A 17,045-nucleotide genomic window follows, 5' to 3' on the forward strand; every position below is an offset into this window, starting at 1 on the left:
TAATATGGCCTGATTATTGTGCTTGATCATTTTATTAAAATCAAATGAAACACAAATTTTATAACACGTTTTTTAACGAATTGCTGCGACCACTATATGATGTTGACAACTCAATATTTATATCTTATCTCAGTCAGATAGTTTTTATGAAAGATTTTTTTTCTAGATTTTACTACAAATTATATATTAATTAACTATAATTTAACTGTTTTGCCTGCGATTATTTTATTGTAAATACAATATTTTATAAAGTGAAGAAGAATAAAGTCTTTGGTAAAAATGGAATCCATAATTGAAAGTAATGACTGGTTGTCGGATTGATATGAATTTTTTAACACTTTTCAAACTCATTTAGTTTGGACAAACTTTAATTAAACTTGAACTACTCAAGTCAAACTCTTTTTGAGCGTCATTTGCTATATACCATCATCATCTTAAATGTCAACTACTTATCACATTCTTACTTGAAACTATTGTAACTTACGATTATAAACTGGAATTAATTCTGGAAGCATCGTCTGCTATAATTTTCCACTGTTGTTGTCGAATTTTTTCTATGAATTTGTGCTGCCTCTGCTCCATGGCTAAATCTGTAACTTGCAAGTCGTTTGCTTTCAAGTTTAACTGCAAAGTATATAAACATAATTAAACCATTAGACAACTAAAATGTGCTTGTGTAAACAATTGTTCAGTGAAAACCTACATGCATTAAATTTCTCTTGTCAATTTGAAATTGAAAAACCACGCTTAACAAGTGCCAATATGTGAATTCTGGCCACAAAACATTGGTGAAACACAGGACGGTTTCAGCACTTTGCCACAGTAAGAAATCAGACAATCTTTTCTCTCCTGAAGTTCGGACTAAAATATCCAAAGGTTTGGACGGAAGAATGTAAAAGGATTCTTCCAACAGCTTGCAATCTACATCATCTTCTAATATGCTACCATCGAGGAGTCCTTGATGAATTAATTTCATTCCACGAGTAATTTCATTTCTAGCTGGAAATACGTACAAGCACAATAAAAATCTGTAAGTTGTTTATCACAATTTCAAACAACTTACAAGTGTATGCAAAGGCAACGTTCAATTTTGCTCTAGTATTGTTCCTCGTCATATACATTGCTTTAGCCATGAGTATTCGTAAGTCTTCTGGGACAAGAGACCAATCTCCGACAATTTGAACACAAACGCCTTCATTCATTAAATTTTCCCTGTAAAAACAAATAATAATTACTCCGTTTGACGAATAGATTGATAAATACCCTCAGATTAATACTTACTCTTCGTCTAATAATTTTTGAAACTTTTCTTTGGCTAATTTCATCAAACCGGATACTTCCTCCTCAGATCTCTTGAAGTTTTCGATACTAAATACGAAAACCGTTACTTCTGTAATGCCAAGATCAAGGCACCAACGTAGAGTGTCCGACAGTTTTTCAAATCTAAAAAACCATAAAACCACGTCACCAAAGTTAAAGAGATTAAAATTATACAGTAAATTAATATACCCCTTCCTATGACCCTCAACCGTTTGTAGATTCTGTCCTCGAGCGTATCTTCGATTCCTGGATGATAATAAATTAAAACGTTTGAGCCATCATTTCATCATTAGTTCACAGTTACAACTTGCAGAGTCTGGTTAATCCGGGATTACGGATTGAGGATTGAGATTGGGGATTAATTAATCCTTAATCCCAATCCTCAATCCGCAAGTTTTGACTTTTAATCCCTAATCCTCAATCCCAAAAAGTTTTGAAAAAATAATTAATCCCTAATCCTAATCCCGGAGCGCATTGATTAATCTTAATCCAAGTTTGGGATTAAAATGGGATTAAATCAGCTCCACCTGCTGAAAATTCTCAGAGACTTTGCCAGTTCTCCTTTTGTTTCAATTAAAAATATGTTTCCCATAAGTTATGGGCCATAACTATCGAAATTCCATCGTTGTATTTCACAAACAAAAATTCGATATTATTAAACAAATAGTTCATGTATTTAAAAACATTTGATAAGACTTCATCTGTTAAAGTTGATTTTAGTTCACTGATGACTAAGTAAACTTATTTTATGTCACTCATCTGCAGAGATCCGTGATTAATTAATCGTGATTAACGGATTAAGGATTGGGATTAAGGATTAATAATCCTTAATGCTTAATCCCGACAAAAAATTGTATGCAATTAATCCTTAATCATTAATCCCGACGAAATATTTCCACGCCATTAATCCTTAATCCCGACAAAGCGTATCCAAATTATTAATTCTTAATCACGATTAGGATTAAGTCTCGCAAGAGAATAATCACTGAGAATGGAGTGAAGTAACACTAACATTACATATTCTCAAACATACGATATTTTTCCACTCTTTCTACTGTCCTCTCCCGAAATTAAGATGTGTTGAATTCTTTAACTTTAAATTGTTGCTTCCGTAAAAATACTGATTCAGTCGTTAATCATGGTTAACAGTGATCTGACTGAGCTGAAAAATTTGCCGTTCATCTTCACCGGCAGATTGTTTGATGTCGAACAAATTGACAAATTCAGCGGCTCTTTATAGGCCAGGCGCATAGCTTTTGCACCAATGTGTGCCATAATTGGTGTTAATATTAGGCCAACATCAAATTTTACTTCACATTTGACATTCAAAAGTCCTATACATTGTCTGTTTTGTATGTATTTGATGTTTCAATATTCCTATGTGCTACAATAAACAATTAAACTGCATTAAATGGAGTAATATAATAATAATATTAATCCTTAATCAAGAATTAATCAGGATTAATTAATCCTTAATCCTTAATCCCGAATCTCAGAGAATTTTGAATTAATCCTTAATCCTTAATCCCACCAAATTGAATTATTTAATTAATCCCGGATTAATCTAATCCCGGAATAACATTAATCCTTAATCCCAGAAAAAAATTCATTAATCACGGATCTCTGCTCATCTGTACACTTCATATTCTTGTGGCCGTATAATAGTAACCTAGAGTGGCCAGTGGTAATGCCCACTCATTCAGACTTGAATGTTAATCAAATGGAGACTGGACTTAAGTCACTTAAGCGACAACTCACACTTTAGGTCATTATTTATATGGTCATTAGGTTATTCAAATTCAATCGCACTGTTAAGACTTATGCCCTGGCTACACTACTGTCGTAATATTCTAGAGTTTACTGGTAATATGGGAAAATGCATAAGGCCAGCTACATGTGTAACTTGCAACCAGTTCAGAGTTTACTCTAGAGTTTTACTAGTAAAATTTCACTAGTAAAACTCTAGAGTTCAGAGTTTTACTACGAACTCCAGCTATACCAATGTGCTACTTCAGTGTTAAACATTGAAATTTTACGCGGGATTTCTTATTTACTGACAAGAGTCCACTTATTTTTCCAAACATTAATTCTTCGTCTTCATTTAATTTATAAGAAAATTTAAATCAATGGAGTCGCAAATAATTATCGAAGTCGTTGGTAAAAAGGCAAATCATTTTTCGCAAGAATAGAACCTCGCATTAATACGGATTTGGGGATCGCAAACTTGTATTTTAAACTAAATTATTATTTTTTAGATGGTAAATTTTTAAAAGTCCCACCTCTGAGAAATAACTCTGAGATTTGGTACCCTGAAAATTACAACGGTACAAAATGCAATGTAGCTGGAGTATTTATTTCAGCGTTAAACTCTAGAGTTAACTCTGAAAAAATTTACGACAGTAGTGTAGCCAGGGCATAAAACAATTTAATTAAGACATCAGAAACATTAACTAGATATAAATGTGATCGACGATAAACACGACTTTAATCCCATTCCGGGATTAAAATCGGACTAAATTAATCCTAATCCTTAATCCCATTGAATGACTCGAGAGATTTAATCCCGAATTAATTTTAATCCCGAGTTAATTTAATCCCTAATCTCAATCCTCAATCCCGAATTTTTTAAAATCAATCCGTAATCCTAATCATTAATCCCACTTTCGTTAATCCCAAGACTCTGGTTACAACAAATTGAACAACTTTAGTTACCCGTCCAAAATGAATCCAACATGTTGCGGAATTAGCCCTTGTTTGAGGACTGCAGTACACAGCTTTTGCACCCACGATCTGTCATCTTGATCTTTTATCCAACTCATTGTTTGTCGTTATCTCAAGAATTTACGTCCCTCCCTCGTAGAGCACATAACCATTCACTTCACTCTACAAAGTAAAGACTTAGAATGCAGACGTTGGTCCGCTCAAGCGCACACTTGATTTCTAAAGTTGAACCAGCAAGTCATTTACTACTAACCTTAGTTTTCATGATTCAATCATCCTTTAAGTTCTTACCTTATCAAAGAAGTTGCTTATCACTTATCATTCAGCCGGCTCGTGCAGTCGTGTGTGTATGTATTTTTCCACTCCTTGTGCTGTGCCTTGTTGTCTAAATCTCAATATTATTAATTTTGAACTTGGCGCTTCCACCACATCACCCGTCACCCCTCCAATTACTATGTTACGGAGAGAGCTCCTTCACACAAAATGTTCACATGAATGATGGATAATCGCTTATCTTCCGGCCTAATCTTCATACAAAGAAATCCTAGGTAAGGTAGATAAGCAACCTACACAGTAAGACCTTTGTCCGGTTAAAAGATAAGATTCCCTTCATTCCTTAGAATCCTTACTTCGTAATCAGATCGTATATTACAAACAAGCTTTCTCATGCTCAAGCTCAACCAAATTCTCTCTCATTCCGAGATGAAATTCTCTCTACTAAAAACGTAACAGATTTTCGAAAATAAAACGAAACCTTCCAAATCCAATCATCCCCAATCTTTTGAAACCCTTAAATACTCCCATTTCACAACTTTTTCCAAACTTTGATACGTTTTCCACCCCGAAAATATTGACAATTCAAGAAACCAAAATTTCATGAAATTTACTCGATATTTTGGGTACGTGAAGGAAAATGTGATCATCACATTGAATCCATTTTACTTCTATATTTTACTTATCAAATTCATACTAGCATTAAATTTCATCAATCCCATTCTTGTCAAATATATGGAAAGCATTTCATAAAAGTTTCGAAATTTTATTTCGAAATTTTGTCCGCCCATCGATTTGACGTGATTCCTGGCCGAGCTCCCACGTCGTGAGTCAGAGGAGTGAATTGTCAGTGAAGGAAAAACGACAAGCAAGCAGAGAGTTTTAGTTTCTCTCTCTCGCTCGCAGTCAGTTGAACATTGTGCTGGCAGAATGGAGCTCGAGGAAGAGAAGGCTGCTGCTGGAGCCAATGATGATACCAATGTTGACCTCAACTTCAATACGGCGACAGTGGGTCCTTTACACAAAGGTAGGTCATCATCGGGGTCAAAGTTTTGGTTGTGTTTCAAAAAAACGTTTTCTACGTTAAGTGGCCCCGTTATAATCAGCTGTGCAAGTTTCAAGAGTGAAAAAGTGCGCAGTACAAAAGTGAGTTTTTAATAAATGTGCAATTGTGATTTCAGAGTTGTACTTTTTGATTGCAAAATTCTTGGCGAGTGGACCCTGTCAAGGGGCTTCGAAGGTGAGTTTTTAAAATTTGGGGGATATTGTTTCGGATGTTTTTTTGTGGGTTAAAGTTATACTTTGGACTTTTGTATTTTAGGCACTGATTGAGGAAATAGAAAGACACGAGGTGAGAAAACTTATTTTGAAGAAATTGAGATTGGTTGTTGTCCTGTTGAAAGGCACGTGTAGACTAAAAATCAGATGGTAGTGTCGGCTCGTATTTGTACCACCGACCAAAATATGAGGTTAAAGCTGGAAATTTAGCGAGTTTTGTTGTGACGGGAAATATTTATAAAATGTGAAGCATAATTTAGGCACTAATTAACTTTTATGTTACAGATCATCCCAAAAAGTGTCAACTGGTTAGGTGACCCCATCAGACAGGACTTTAAAACTTTTGTAAGTACCCAGGGGGTGGAGATGACCTCACAAGTGGGTGGGGTCATTTTCATCGATTTTTGCAAGTTATGAAATCTAAGGGCAAAAAATGAGTGAGATGCTAAATGCAAGTTGGAAATTTTGAAATTTTCGAAATTAAAGGGTGTTTGTTCTTTGTTCGGAGGTTAAATTCAGGGACCATCTCAAAATTTGGGAAGATTTCACTCGGGGGTTGGGTGGTTGGGAGGTTGTGAAGTGTGTTCTGCTTGGCAACGGACGAACGGAACGAACGCTCTTCTTTACACAAAAGTGGTAGGGCTGCTGCTGCAGTGCATGGCACCATTATTCTGCTTTTACACTCCACATCCCTCTGAGAGGACGTTGTGGGTGGGGTCATTCAGAGACGTTTAAGGGTCATATTCTCTTTTAATGCTGTAATGAAATGCTTCAAGATTACAGCGTTTTACGAAAATGGTTCAAATGAGCACCTCTTGTCGCTTGGTCAGCTATACTTTTCACTGCAAGTTTTGATTGTGGGGGTGGTCATATTTTAAATTTCGTCAACATAGCCCCCTTATCCTTTTCCTACGAGCAGGACAGCGACTTGCAGCAGAGCATACTCTGTTCTCATGATGCATTGATGCTTCGCGTTCTCTTCTGCAGACTAGTAGTGGAATCGAGTTTGTTTTATAAGCTGGTTGTTGGGCTTGGGTTTGCGCCTTGCGGTGAGGTTGGTGAGCTCTAACTTGTCTGAACGGGGAATAGCTTCATGAAGTTGATGATGGGGAAGGAAAACTGGGAAACTTTCCTGTATGGCTTTATTTGAGACTGCTTGTTAAACTATGGGGGTTAAAGCAATGTTACATGAGTAGATATTCTCGTTTTTTGTGCTGCCTGCTCTTGCTTGTGACTTTGTTTCCAAATCCGAGTTTAGAGAGAATGGTATTTGTGAAGACTGGCCTCTCGTCGTTATCCCCTTTCTGTGAATAAGGTTCTGCTGTCTCGTGATGTTTGTTTGGAAAATCATGCATTTGTTGTGCCAGTATAATGCATGCATCTCACCATTTTCTCTTATCTATCGTTATGAATGATGTTGATATCCATATGAAAACTTATTAATATGCTGACGCTTTTTTTCTAGGGCTCAAAATTCGATCATATTGCTCCAGATCATTTACCAAAACTCCTGGATCAGTTGATAAAAACTGTCAATTCTAAGGAACAGTCCTCCTCCAGCAATGTCGCCGCATCTCGCAGTCTCCTGTCCTTCTCGACATTTTCCCTAATCAACAAAAGAGCCGATGATGGAGCCAACGTAAGTGGTAACAAAAAGGGCTCAGGGCTCTCTTGGTCAAAAAAATGTGGGTACAATGCGCTACTTCGATCTCTTGGTGGAGAGAAGAGGTCCTTGCATCCAGGTAAAAGTTTCACCTTTATTATTAAGCAAGCACTTTACTAATTGATAATCATGTTTTTAAATTTGCAGTCCATGCAATCGCAGACAGACCACTTGTGGGGACTGGAGTTGGCCATTCCATTATCCATCCAGATTTTTATAAGCGAATGAAAATCTCATGCTGCACGTTGGGTCACCTGGCTGCAGTATACTGTGTCTCGTTTGATGTCAGTGGTCGATATATTTTTACGGTATGACATATTCAATTTGAAAAATTTTACTCGAGTTCCGCAAACTCTTACTTACTAAGAAGGATTATCTGATTTATCTATTTATTTATTGCAGGGGGCGGACGACAACCTCGTCAAAATATGGAGTGCTTTAGACGGAAGACTTGTAACTACTTTGCGTGGCACTGCGGGGGAGATTGTGGATTTGACTGTAAATCAGGAAAATACAATGTTGGCCGTCGCAAGTGTGGAGAAAGTCATCAGGGTGTGGTGTCTCCAAACTGGAGCCCCTATCGCAACATTGACTGGTCAGGGTGGAAATACGACGTCCATCTTCTTTTGTCCCATGCCACGATCTCGGTCCAACGTTCGATATTTGACATCTACCTCAACAGATGGATCGTGTGCTTTTTGGGCTTATACCGACGAGCCAGGGGAACAAATCCAATTCCAGTAAGTTATATTAAAACACAAAGCATGGATAGGTGAAACTGCTTGATAATTATTAAAATGTACAAAAAAAAAACTTTCAGACAAAAACCAACCCTATACCTGGAACGCATGAGACCAGGGAATGCAAAAATGGTGTGCTCAGCATTTTCATCTGGAGGTCTATTCATGGCGGCGGGCAGTGCAGACAATCATGTTCGAGTTTATTACATGCTGGGAACAGAAGGTCCAGAAAGAATTTTGGAGGTATGTTATTTTTTTAAGTACATAAATTCTTGTTAATATTGCACATCATGAATGAATATTTTTTAGGTGGAGCATCACTCGGACAGAGTGGACAGTATCTCTTGGGCGCATGAAGGTCTTCGATTCGTTTCGGGTTCCAAGGATGGAACAGCTTTAATTTGGCGTTTTGAAAATGCATGTTGGCGATATATCAGGCTTCATTGCTCAAAAGTTCAAGGGTAAGTTGACAAAAAATATTTTATTTAATCGGGAACGGGGAGAGAAATAATAAATGAGTACTATCGAAAAAAAAAAATTGCCAACATAGACAAGCTGCCATTCTTTACGATGATCCAAAACGTCGACCTCGCGTCACGATGGTTGGATGGAACCGAGATGACTCGCTGGTTTTGACAGCCGTTTCCGATAACATGACACGAGTTTGGAACTCCAAAACCGGGGAACTTGTCCGCGTGCTGAAGGAACACTCTGCTGAAGCCTATGTCATTGAGGCGCATCCCATCCATCCGAGAATTGTCTGCACTGCTGGGCATGACGGAAAACTTATCATCTGGAATATCGGGACAACCAACAAGGGCGATCAGTATGGAAAAATTTACGAATATTATAACTCTCTAGAAGGGCAAGGCCACGGCGCCGTATTCGACTGCAAATGGTCCCCCGATGGATTTTCCGTCGTAGCCACGGATTCACATGGACATCTCATGATTTTAACTGTGGAGGCTGAACACAACGAAAAATTAAAGAAAATTCCAAGCGAGATGTTCTTCCACACCGACTACCGACCATTAGCGCGGTAATTGTTTTATTAAATTATTAACAGATTTGGATTTGGATTTTGGATTCTCTGTTTCTTGTACATCATACATAAAGAGTTAATGAGTATTTATTGAGTAAAAAACTGAGTTTAGGATGTCACTCAGACTTTTCTAAATTTATATCGTCGGTATCATGGAAATTCGTGTGTAATTTTAAGTGTCCTTTGTTCACATTATAGTGATGCGATGACGAACGAAATCCTTGATGAACAAACTCAGATTGCGCCACACCTAATGCCACCTCCATTTCTTGTTGATATGGAAGGAAATCCGTATCCTGCTCACTTGCAACGATTAGTTCCGGGAAGGGAGAACATGAAGGACGAATATCTGATTCCACACGTTGCTGTATCTGATCGAGGGTTCCAAGAAGTTATAGAAGGGCTGCCAGCCAGATCAAATATTGATGAAATGATTCAACAGTTGGCGAGAGCACAGGGTCTTGGGGGACAAGGAGAGAATGACAACAGTATGAAAATAAAAGTTTTCCATTTCCACTAGAAATTTCCTAGAATAACATAACTCGTGATTTTAATATATATTTAATATACATTTTTAAGGTGGAGAACGTCGTGGTGTTGGGCAACGAAGAAGTGGAGAAATAGAAGGTGTCAGACAATCAAGAGGAAACTGGCAGACTGATTGTTACGGGTTTTCCAAGAAGAATCACATAGTGTCACCAATGAGTAAAGCCATATTAGAACGTTGTGAAAATAAGCGTTCTGGTCTATTCGAAGCGGAAGAAACCTGGTACTTGGAACATTTAACGAAATGTCCCATCAGCGGTACAACTCTCGGCGTTCCTGCTGCAGTTGGTACTCCGGTGGAATCTCCGGAGGGCCGTTCACGCAGGATTCGTCGTATAGCTGCTGTAAGAAACTATTATAATTAGTAATATCAGTATATAGTACATTTTTCAATAGACCATAGTTTTCTTCGTTATAATTAATTGTGTGCAATTAATCATTGCTTGTTTCATAGCAAGCGGCGGAGCGTCGCCAACTTCATAATGAAGAAGAAGCTAGTTTTGCTCAAGTGGAAGGCATAGCTCGACCAAATCCTCATCCTCAGCAAGAGATTTCAGTTAGTCAAGCACGACCACGCCAACCTGCTGGTGGGAGTGCCTCTCGCCGTACGACTGGACGTAACGCCCCTCTTTTTCGTCCGATGCAAACTCCCAGAAGAGTGGGAATTGCAACTTTGAATGATGTCGCTAACCGACCAGCCAATCCTAACCCTAATCGACGAGCCAGACCCGTTCGATACGATGTGCGACGGATCTTAAATGCTCATGGAAGTGATATTGAAGTATATAAGGATTCATTAAAGCATAATTTAGTGTGAATTTGTTGATCAATTTGTTGGCTTTATTTTACTGAACATTAAAAATTACAGAATTTGGATTTGGATGATTCTTCATCAGAGGCGTCAGTTGATAGCTCTTCCGAGTCTGAGTCTTCATCCGAGTCTGATTGGGGAGGAAATCTTGGTGCATCCCAGCGGCGTCGAGAAAGGGAACAAGAAAATCGGAGACCTGCCGGTAGTGGCGAAGGGCGAGCTGTACGAACAACACGAACTCAGTCCCACTCCTCTCCAGATGAGCAGGAAGAAGAGTCAGAACCTGAGGAGAAAGAAAAGCCGACTACCAGTTCTGAGCCTCGACCTGGTATGGGAATTGATAATAATTTATTAGAGTGGTCCTTTGTCTGTTGTAAAAATGCGCGGTGGAATATATTCGTATCATTGCCTTTGTTTCATCATGATAACTCCAATTCCAGGTCCATCGTCTGAAATTACCGGAATAAAATCTGAGCCACAAAAACAAAATCGTCCTAGAAAAACGGTGAGTGAGCCATATTATTTATTACTTATTGTATTATTATTATTAATTATGTTTGCTAATCGTATCCTGTCCTGCGAATTATAATTCTAGAAAGCAAAAGTAGATTACAGCGGTGGGTTGGAAGAGGTAGCTCCAGAGTTTCGACCATCCGATTGGTTGTCAGAAGTCTTTCCACAACGAAGTCCATACTTTCCACAACTAGGCGATGATTTAGTCTACTTTAGGCAAGGTCACGAGTCTTACATCAAATATGTAGAAGAGAAAAACTTGTACCAGATTCCCAAGAAAATGAAGAAAAGTTTGCCTTATGTTGTTAAGCCTGACCTGGAGGTAAGCAGATTGTAAATATTGAAAAATGTAATCTCCGTTCACAATTCCAATTCTTGTATTTGTATGAAGCCTGAGGTATCGGTTCGGGTCGTGGCCATAAAATTTGAGCTGGAGCCTCCCCGTGTTGCAATTCTTAAACTGGCAAGGACGGACTGGACAACGGGGGAGTTGGGGAGGAATGACTACTTGTACGTCAAGTATCATGACGTGGCCACAGTTGTGGACTTTCTCATCCTTCGCCACATGTATGACAAATCAATAAGGCGTAAATGGAATGAAGGCGATAGGTAAATACTTTAATAAACTTTGGACTAGAAACATATGTATGACTGTTAATTGCTATTGCTGTTTATAGGTTCAGATGTCTAATTAGTAGAGACTGGTGGTTGGGAACAGTAATAAAAAATGAGCCACATCTTGCCGAATATCCTAACTCGAATTACCTATGCTACAAGGCAAAATGGGACAATGGTGACCCTGAAACGATGAGTCCATGGGATATGCACACAATTCCAGACGACTTTGTAATTCCAGAAGACGATAAAGATGGCATCGTCGCATCCGATGAAGACCTGCGGTTTGGACTGTATGAGCCAGTCACAACAGATTGGCCACCTCATGGACATCAAGATGCTCAGTGTCAAAAACTCTCTTCTTTATTGGAGCAAGTGATGGCATTAGCAATTTCAGAAGCGTTTCTTACCCCTGTCGACCTTAACCAGTATCCAGATTACGCATATGCTATTGAATATCCGATTGATCTATCTACAATTAAGGCAAGACTAGACAATCGGTTTTACAGAAGAATGGACGCGTTAAAGTTTGATTTCACGTACATTGCTATGAATGCTGAAAAGTACAATCAAACGGGTTCCGACATTGTGAAGCATGCAAGAGTGCTGCGAGATGTTTGCTTGGAAATTATTACGTAAGCCGCTAAACAATGGTTTATTTACTTTAATTATGACTACGGCTTATTAAATACTTCCTTTAACACTACAGGAATCCAGATATAACGTCGATAAATCCAATTTATCATAGAATCAGCAAAAACGAAGAATCGACAGAATCAAAGAAGCAAAACAACAAATCATCAAGTTCTAGCTCTAAAGGTGGCAAGTCATCATCATCACAGCCCCACTGTTCAAAGTCTTCAGGTCACAAAACCCGTCTTCGTGATCGACGTGGAGGAAACGACAGTGACCAAGATGATTCACGAGACTGGAGAGAACAATGCTTATCCCTCCTTAATGAAATATATAATAAAAAAGACGCCCTTCCCTTCCGGGAGCCTGTGGACATTATCGAGTACCCTGAGTATTACCAACAAATTGAAACACCTGTAGATTTGGGCTCCATTAGAGAAGATCTGCTAGGAGATAATTATAGCTCTGTTCAGGGTTTTCATAAGGACATGATGCACGTCTTTTCAAATTCGAAACGGTTCAACACTGAACGTTCAGCTGTGAGTACTTTCATTTTATCGTACATTCGTTCTGATATACAGATGCTACTTTTATAAAATTTATAAAGTTTATGCATAAAAGTAGGGACAACACTCGACTCTCTGAGAGCTTGTCCCTTGCATTACGACAAAGTGTGATACTCAACGATAATGTAATCTTTTACAGATTTACGCCATGACCTGTCGTCTGCAATCATTATACGAATGTCAAATAAAAGGAATTCTAAGTAAACGTCGGAATAATAAAAATGCAAAAGCAACTAGTACATCCACTCCATCCAAAGGACGAAGCCGTAACCTTCCATCCAGAGCAACCAGCAGTACTGCTTCCAGCCCTAGAAAAAATCCGAGACGATCAACTGCAACTGGGAAACATCGTTATGTCAACCATTCTGACGACGACGACAACGACTCTGATGATGACGACCATGGACATCACAATCTTAGGACACGAAACAGCAATAGCAGATCGGCCCGCAGAGCTTCCATTCCGAACGGTGATCATTCTTATACAAGTCGAAGTAGTAGTAGAATGAACGGTCATTCTACTAGCAGTCCTGCTGCAACTAGTAACACGACTCCCAGTAGCAGCAAAAATGGAACTGGCTCTTCCAGAAATTCAACGGAAAGCTCCGCTGGTAGCCGTCCACGTAGAGTTAAACGATATCGCATATCTTCCGAGGAGAGTGAACGTGCTAGTCCACATAGGGAAACAAAAATTAACAGGGTTACAACAACCACAACGACCGACTCACCGGTACGTGCGAGTCCAAGAAAGCATAAAATTCCAATTAAAGACGAACCAGAAAGTGACGAGTTTGAAGATAGCAATGATGGAGTAGACATGCCTACATTGAATAAAGTTAATGATGACGATTATTCCGCGTCTGACAATGATTCTGACGATGAAATGGAGTTAAACAATGTGAGACGCTCAACTAGGACAAAAGCCAAGCGACAACATGAAGGGTCGGATGATTTCTGTTACGGTAAGTAAAAATCTTTGCCGATTGTTATTTTAGTAAGACTACTTATATCTTGCAACTTGTTGTCTTCTACAGAGACACGGAACAAGGGAAAAGCAACAAAACGTTATACAGAAACACAGGATGATGCTAGTGAAGACGATGAAGGCAATTTTAAACGTAGACGAATCAATAGCACATCTCCCTCCAGAAGTACACGAAGCCATCCCGCATCTCAACCACCCTTACTCCATAGAACAAATATACACGATCAATCAGATGATGACGATGAAGAAGACGACGAATATTCAAATAAACCAGGCCCATCATCTCGGCTGATGCAAACGTCTCGAACAACTGCTGGCCATTCTCCACAGAAGTCTAGTAAGCTGGCTCAACATCAGGTAATTCATAACGCCCTGGATGATGACGATGATGAAGATGAAGACGAATCAGAGGAAGGAAAGGGGTCAGACGAGTCTGAAGATGAAGAAAATAGTGACGACAGTGATGATGACGATAATGAAGTAAGTAGCAGTCAAAGACGGACCGGAAGAAGGGGAGAAGTAGGAGGAAGTCAACAAAAACTACAGCGGCGTCCTCTCCGACAAAGACAAAACGTTTCAGAGGACGATAACTTTGAAGTTAGCCCAACATCCAGGAAATCAAAGGTAGGTTAAATAAGCTAATGAGAAAGAGGAACTATGAATGCAGTAAAGGATAGATTTATAGTGTTGAGTTATATTTTTTTAGTCCTCGTCATCTTCGTCACGTCGCCGACCAACTCGTGGAGCCACTGTACGTCGACCTGATTACGCAGAAGATAGTGACAGCGAACCACATATTAGTGATATTGGGGTGAGTTCAAGGGGAAGAGTTCTAAAGCGAAAAAGTTTTTCACGACATTAAATGACTGACGTTAACTTATTCTTATTTAATAATATTAATAATAATTTTATTACTAACATAAATCAGATCATAAATTCAAACCCTTGTATCTAATTCTGACGTCAAACACAAGATACTGAAATATTATTAGAGTTTAATTTTTCCCTTGTGAATGTTTTAATTAGTATGTATAAATAATATGTAGTACAGCTACGAATTCAGGTTAAGCAAACTTGAATATATTCATGAGGGTGAGAGGAATACGTGATAATTAATATAAATCGTTCCAAAACCTGAATTATGATATGATCCGTTAGTCATATTTACACGTTGCCACTATTTCTGGCACATTTACGACAAACAAACAAAAACGACAGACTTACTAGTAATAGCTAGATATGTACATACTTATTATTGTTGTATATTTCTTAAATTTTCTACCAATTGTTGTTTCCATCCTTTCTACTACATGCTAACTATTGTGTAGTAATTTATTATTGTTAGAGTCAATTTAACATCGGACTTACTCGAAAGCCGCACACTTTTCAGATTTACGATTTATTTAAATAGCTCAATGAACGACCCAGTTATTTTACATTACATTTCATTAGTACATAAAGGCATGTATTATTGACTTTGACCTGTTCTCTTTGTATATTTAATATATCAACTGTGCTGTTACACGTACGGTTTCTTTTTGTATAATTTATTATTGCATTTATTAGATAGATATCCGTTAAAGTGGGATGATAATGTGTTCTCAATTGCACACCACACACATGAGTCTGATTTTTAAGAATAAACATATTCAACATGATAAATAATATTGGTCGGATGTCCTCTAAATTCTCATCGGTATTCCATAAAATTTCTGTATAGGCATGTGTGAATTAAGCGATAAAAAGTCCACACATTTTGCCACATTTACACAGTGATACATACATCTTATTGACTTTGTGTGTGTACACCATCCATACGAAATAACTGCGTGGAAGGAACTGTCATAATGAAATGGAATGGATGTACGTATATAAATAACAAAAACTAAAGCAAACAAAGGACTCGTAGCAAATCTAATCCGTTCATTGACGCAGTTACGTATTATTTTTCATTTTACTTATTATTGTCACTCATCGCCACTATGTACTTATTCCCATTTACATGCACATCTACTAGTCATTTCATTATATTACCCTTCCGTCCTCCAACAAGTATTATAAAACTTGGTGTTTATTCTCTCTCTCTCTCGCCCAGTCTGCAGCCGTTCATTATAATATTCTGTCCGAAAATATCTCCTACCTCATCACATCACCACCAACCAACACCATCCCCGTGACGAGATGAGATGCATGAATTCCCAAATGTTCATTCGACATTCAGAGTGATTCGCTTATTTATTCTGACTGTATAAAAAATACGCCCAAAAATGGTAAAAGCAGATCCTCCACTAAAACTTTGTGCCGTGGGTTCACGGGGGATGATCATTTTGATGAGATGAGCATGGATAGTCTATTTAGGGTTCATACACCCACATCAAGTCTCAATTTAATCACACACCGTGCCGAGTCCATGAATAATTTCAATCTCAAACTTTATCCTGTCGCTTAATTTCGTCAGCAAATTGAAGAATGATTTGTAGCATAAACCACAAATTAAAAGACACGCATCACTTATTTACTTGCTCCTCCTTCTTCTACGCATCAAATTCCATGTTATTTGATCAGAACATCTATAAAGCATCATAGAACATCTATATAGAACATCATCCATAAAAATTTAATGTCATCCGACTCATCATCTTCTCAATCCATAATCCGTCCGTGAATAGCAGAGCGGAGAGAGTTTTATTTTATACAGGACGATATTGCATAATAAAAAAATCATTATAATCATCGAATGGCGTTCCTTTGCATAAATAGACCTCGAGCTGTTGAAGTCGAATAAATTCAGCGTGTTAAAAATATCAACTTCACATTTCATCATTCGCATCCATCATCTTTCTGAAATCTTATGCTATTTGCATATGCAGTATTCGACGCTCGATGATTCGACATCTCTATCTTTCTATCAAGGAGAAGAAGAAGAAGCAGTGGTTTGGTTACAAGACGACGAAGGTCTGGTGGCAAATGCTCAAAGGATGAAAATAGTTCCTTCAAGTGATTTTCGAGTGGTGAAGAGACGACGAAGAATAAGAGACCTTAAACCTATTTTTGATTTATATATGCAGGGTGGTGGGTAGTAGGAGTATAAGTACAAATATAAAGTTAGATGATGGTATTATCATACGTAAGTAACGTGGTGGTTCTCTTCTTTCTTCGTCTGCCCTGGATGGATTGGATGAGAAGAAGAGGAATCTAATAAAAAAACTATATATATCCACAGCACGTTGTTGAAGAGATGACCACTGGCTGGGAAATGCATACATCTTTCTTCGTAAGTAGATTTCATCCCAGAATAGCTAATGGTCTGCAATGCCTTCTTTCCTTATTGGATGGGAT

At 38.2% G+C, this 17,045-nt stretch overlaps 2 protein-coding genes across 2 annotated transcripts; one reads left to right on the plus strand and one right to left on the minus strand.

Moving 5' to 3' along the window:
- Positions 1 to 16: 16 nt before the first annotated feature.
- LOC110848882 (dehydrodolichyl diphosphate synthase complex subunit DHDDS) lies at positions 17 to 4,577 on the minus strand. The gene is made up of 7 exons (XM_022096223.2): positions 4,333 to 4,577; positions 4,033 to 4,260; positions 1,510 to 1,566; positions 1,282 to 1,443; positions 1,064 to 1,212; positions 704 to 999; positions 17 to 624 (listed from the first exon to the last, which is right to left on the minus strand). Exons 2-7 carry the CDS (start codon positions 4,137 to 4,139, stop codon positions 487 to 489), a joined length of 909 nt encoding a protein of 302 aa, XP_021951915.1. The 5' UTR covers positions 4,140 to 4,260; positions 4,333 to 4,577; the 3' UTR covers positions 17 to 486.
- Positions 4,578 to 4,874: 297 nt separating this feature from the next.
- LOC110848880 (PH-interacting protein) lies at positions 4,875 to 15,371 on the plus strand. Its single transcript, XM_035851637.1, has 22 exons — positions 4,875 to 5,341; positions 5,496 to 5,554; positions 5,636 to 5,665; positions 5,878 to 5,937; positions 7,058 to 7,334; positions 7,403 to 7,563; positions 7,658 to 7,995; positions 8,076 to 8,238; positions 8,305 to 8,456; positions 8,546 to 9,034; positions 9,236 to 9,525; positions 9,617 to 9,927; positions 10,038 to 10,364; positions 10,452 to 10,722; positions 10,835 to 10,899; positions 10,990 to 11,229; positions 11,299 to 11,516; positions 11,585 to 12,157; positions 12,232 to 12,694; positions 12,861 to 13,683; positions 13,756 to 14,330; positions 14,413 to 15,371. Exons 1-22 carry the CDS (start codon positions 5,245 to 5,247, stop codon positions 14,566 to 14,568), a joined length of 6,138 nt encoding a protein of 2,045 aa, XP_035707530.1. The 5' UTR covers positions 4,875 to 5,244; the 3' UTR covers positions 14,569 to 15,371.
- The last annotated feature ends 1,674 nt before the right edge of the window (positions 15,372 to 17,045 follow it).

This window comes from Folsomia candida, unplaced genomic scaffold (assembly GCF_002217175.1).
Source record: "Folsomia candida strain VU population unplaced genomic scaffold, ASM221717v1 Fcan01_Sc004, whole genome shotgun sequence".
NCBI classification, from domain to species: domain Eukaryota; kingdom Metazoa; phylum Arthropoda; class Collembola; order Entomobryomorpha; family Isotomidae; genus Folsomia; species Folsomia candida.

Bases quoted from the DNA above. Each gene is read 5' to 3' on its own strand.
- LOC110848882 (XM_022096223.2), bottom strand. From the start codon at position 4,139: ATGAGTTGGATAAAAGATCAAGATGACAGATCGTGGGTGCAAAAGCTG. The intron at 1,000-1,063 runs GTAAGTTGTTTG...ACGTATTTCCAG, and splicing joins CGTTGCCTTTGCATACACTT to CTAGAAATGAAATTACTCGT. The intron at 625-703 runs GTAGGTTTTCAC...TATACTTTGCAG, and splicing joins ACAAGAGAAATTTAATGCAT to TTAAACTTGAAAGCAAACGA.
- LOC110848880 (XM_035851637.1), top strand. From the start codon at position 5,245: ATGGAGCTCGAGGAAGAGAAGGCTGCTGCTGGAGCCAATGATGATACC. The intron at 5,938-7,057 runs GTAAGTACCCAG...CTTTTTTTCTAG, and splicing joins GACAGGACTTTAAAACTTTT to GGCTCAAAATTCGATCATAT. The intron at 9,928-10,037 runs GTAAGAAACTAT...CTTGTTTCATAG, and splicing joins GGATTCGTCGTATAGCTGCT to CAAGCGGCGGAGCGTCGCCA.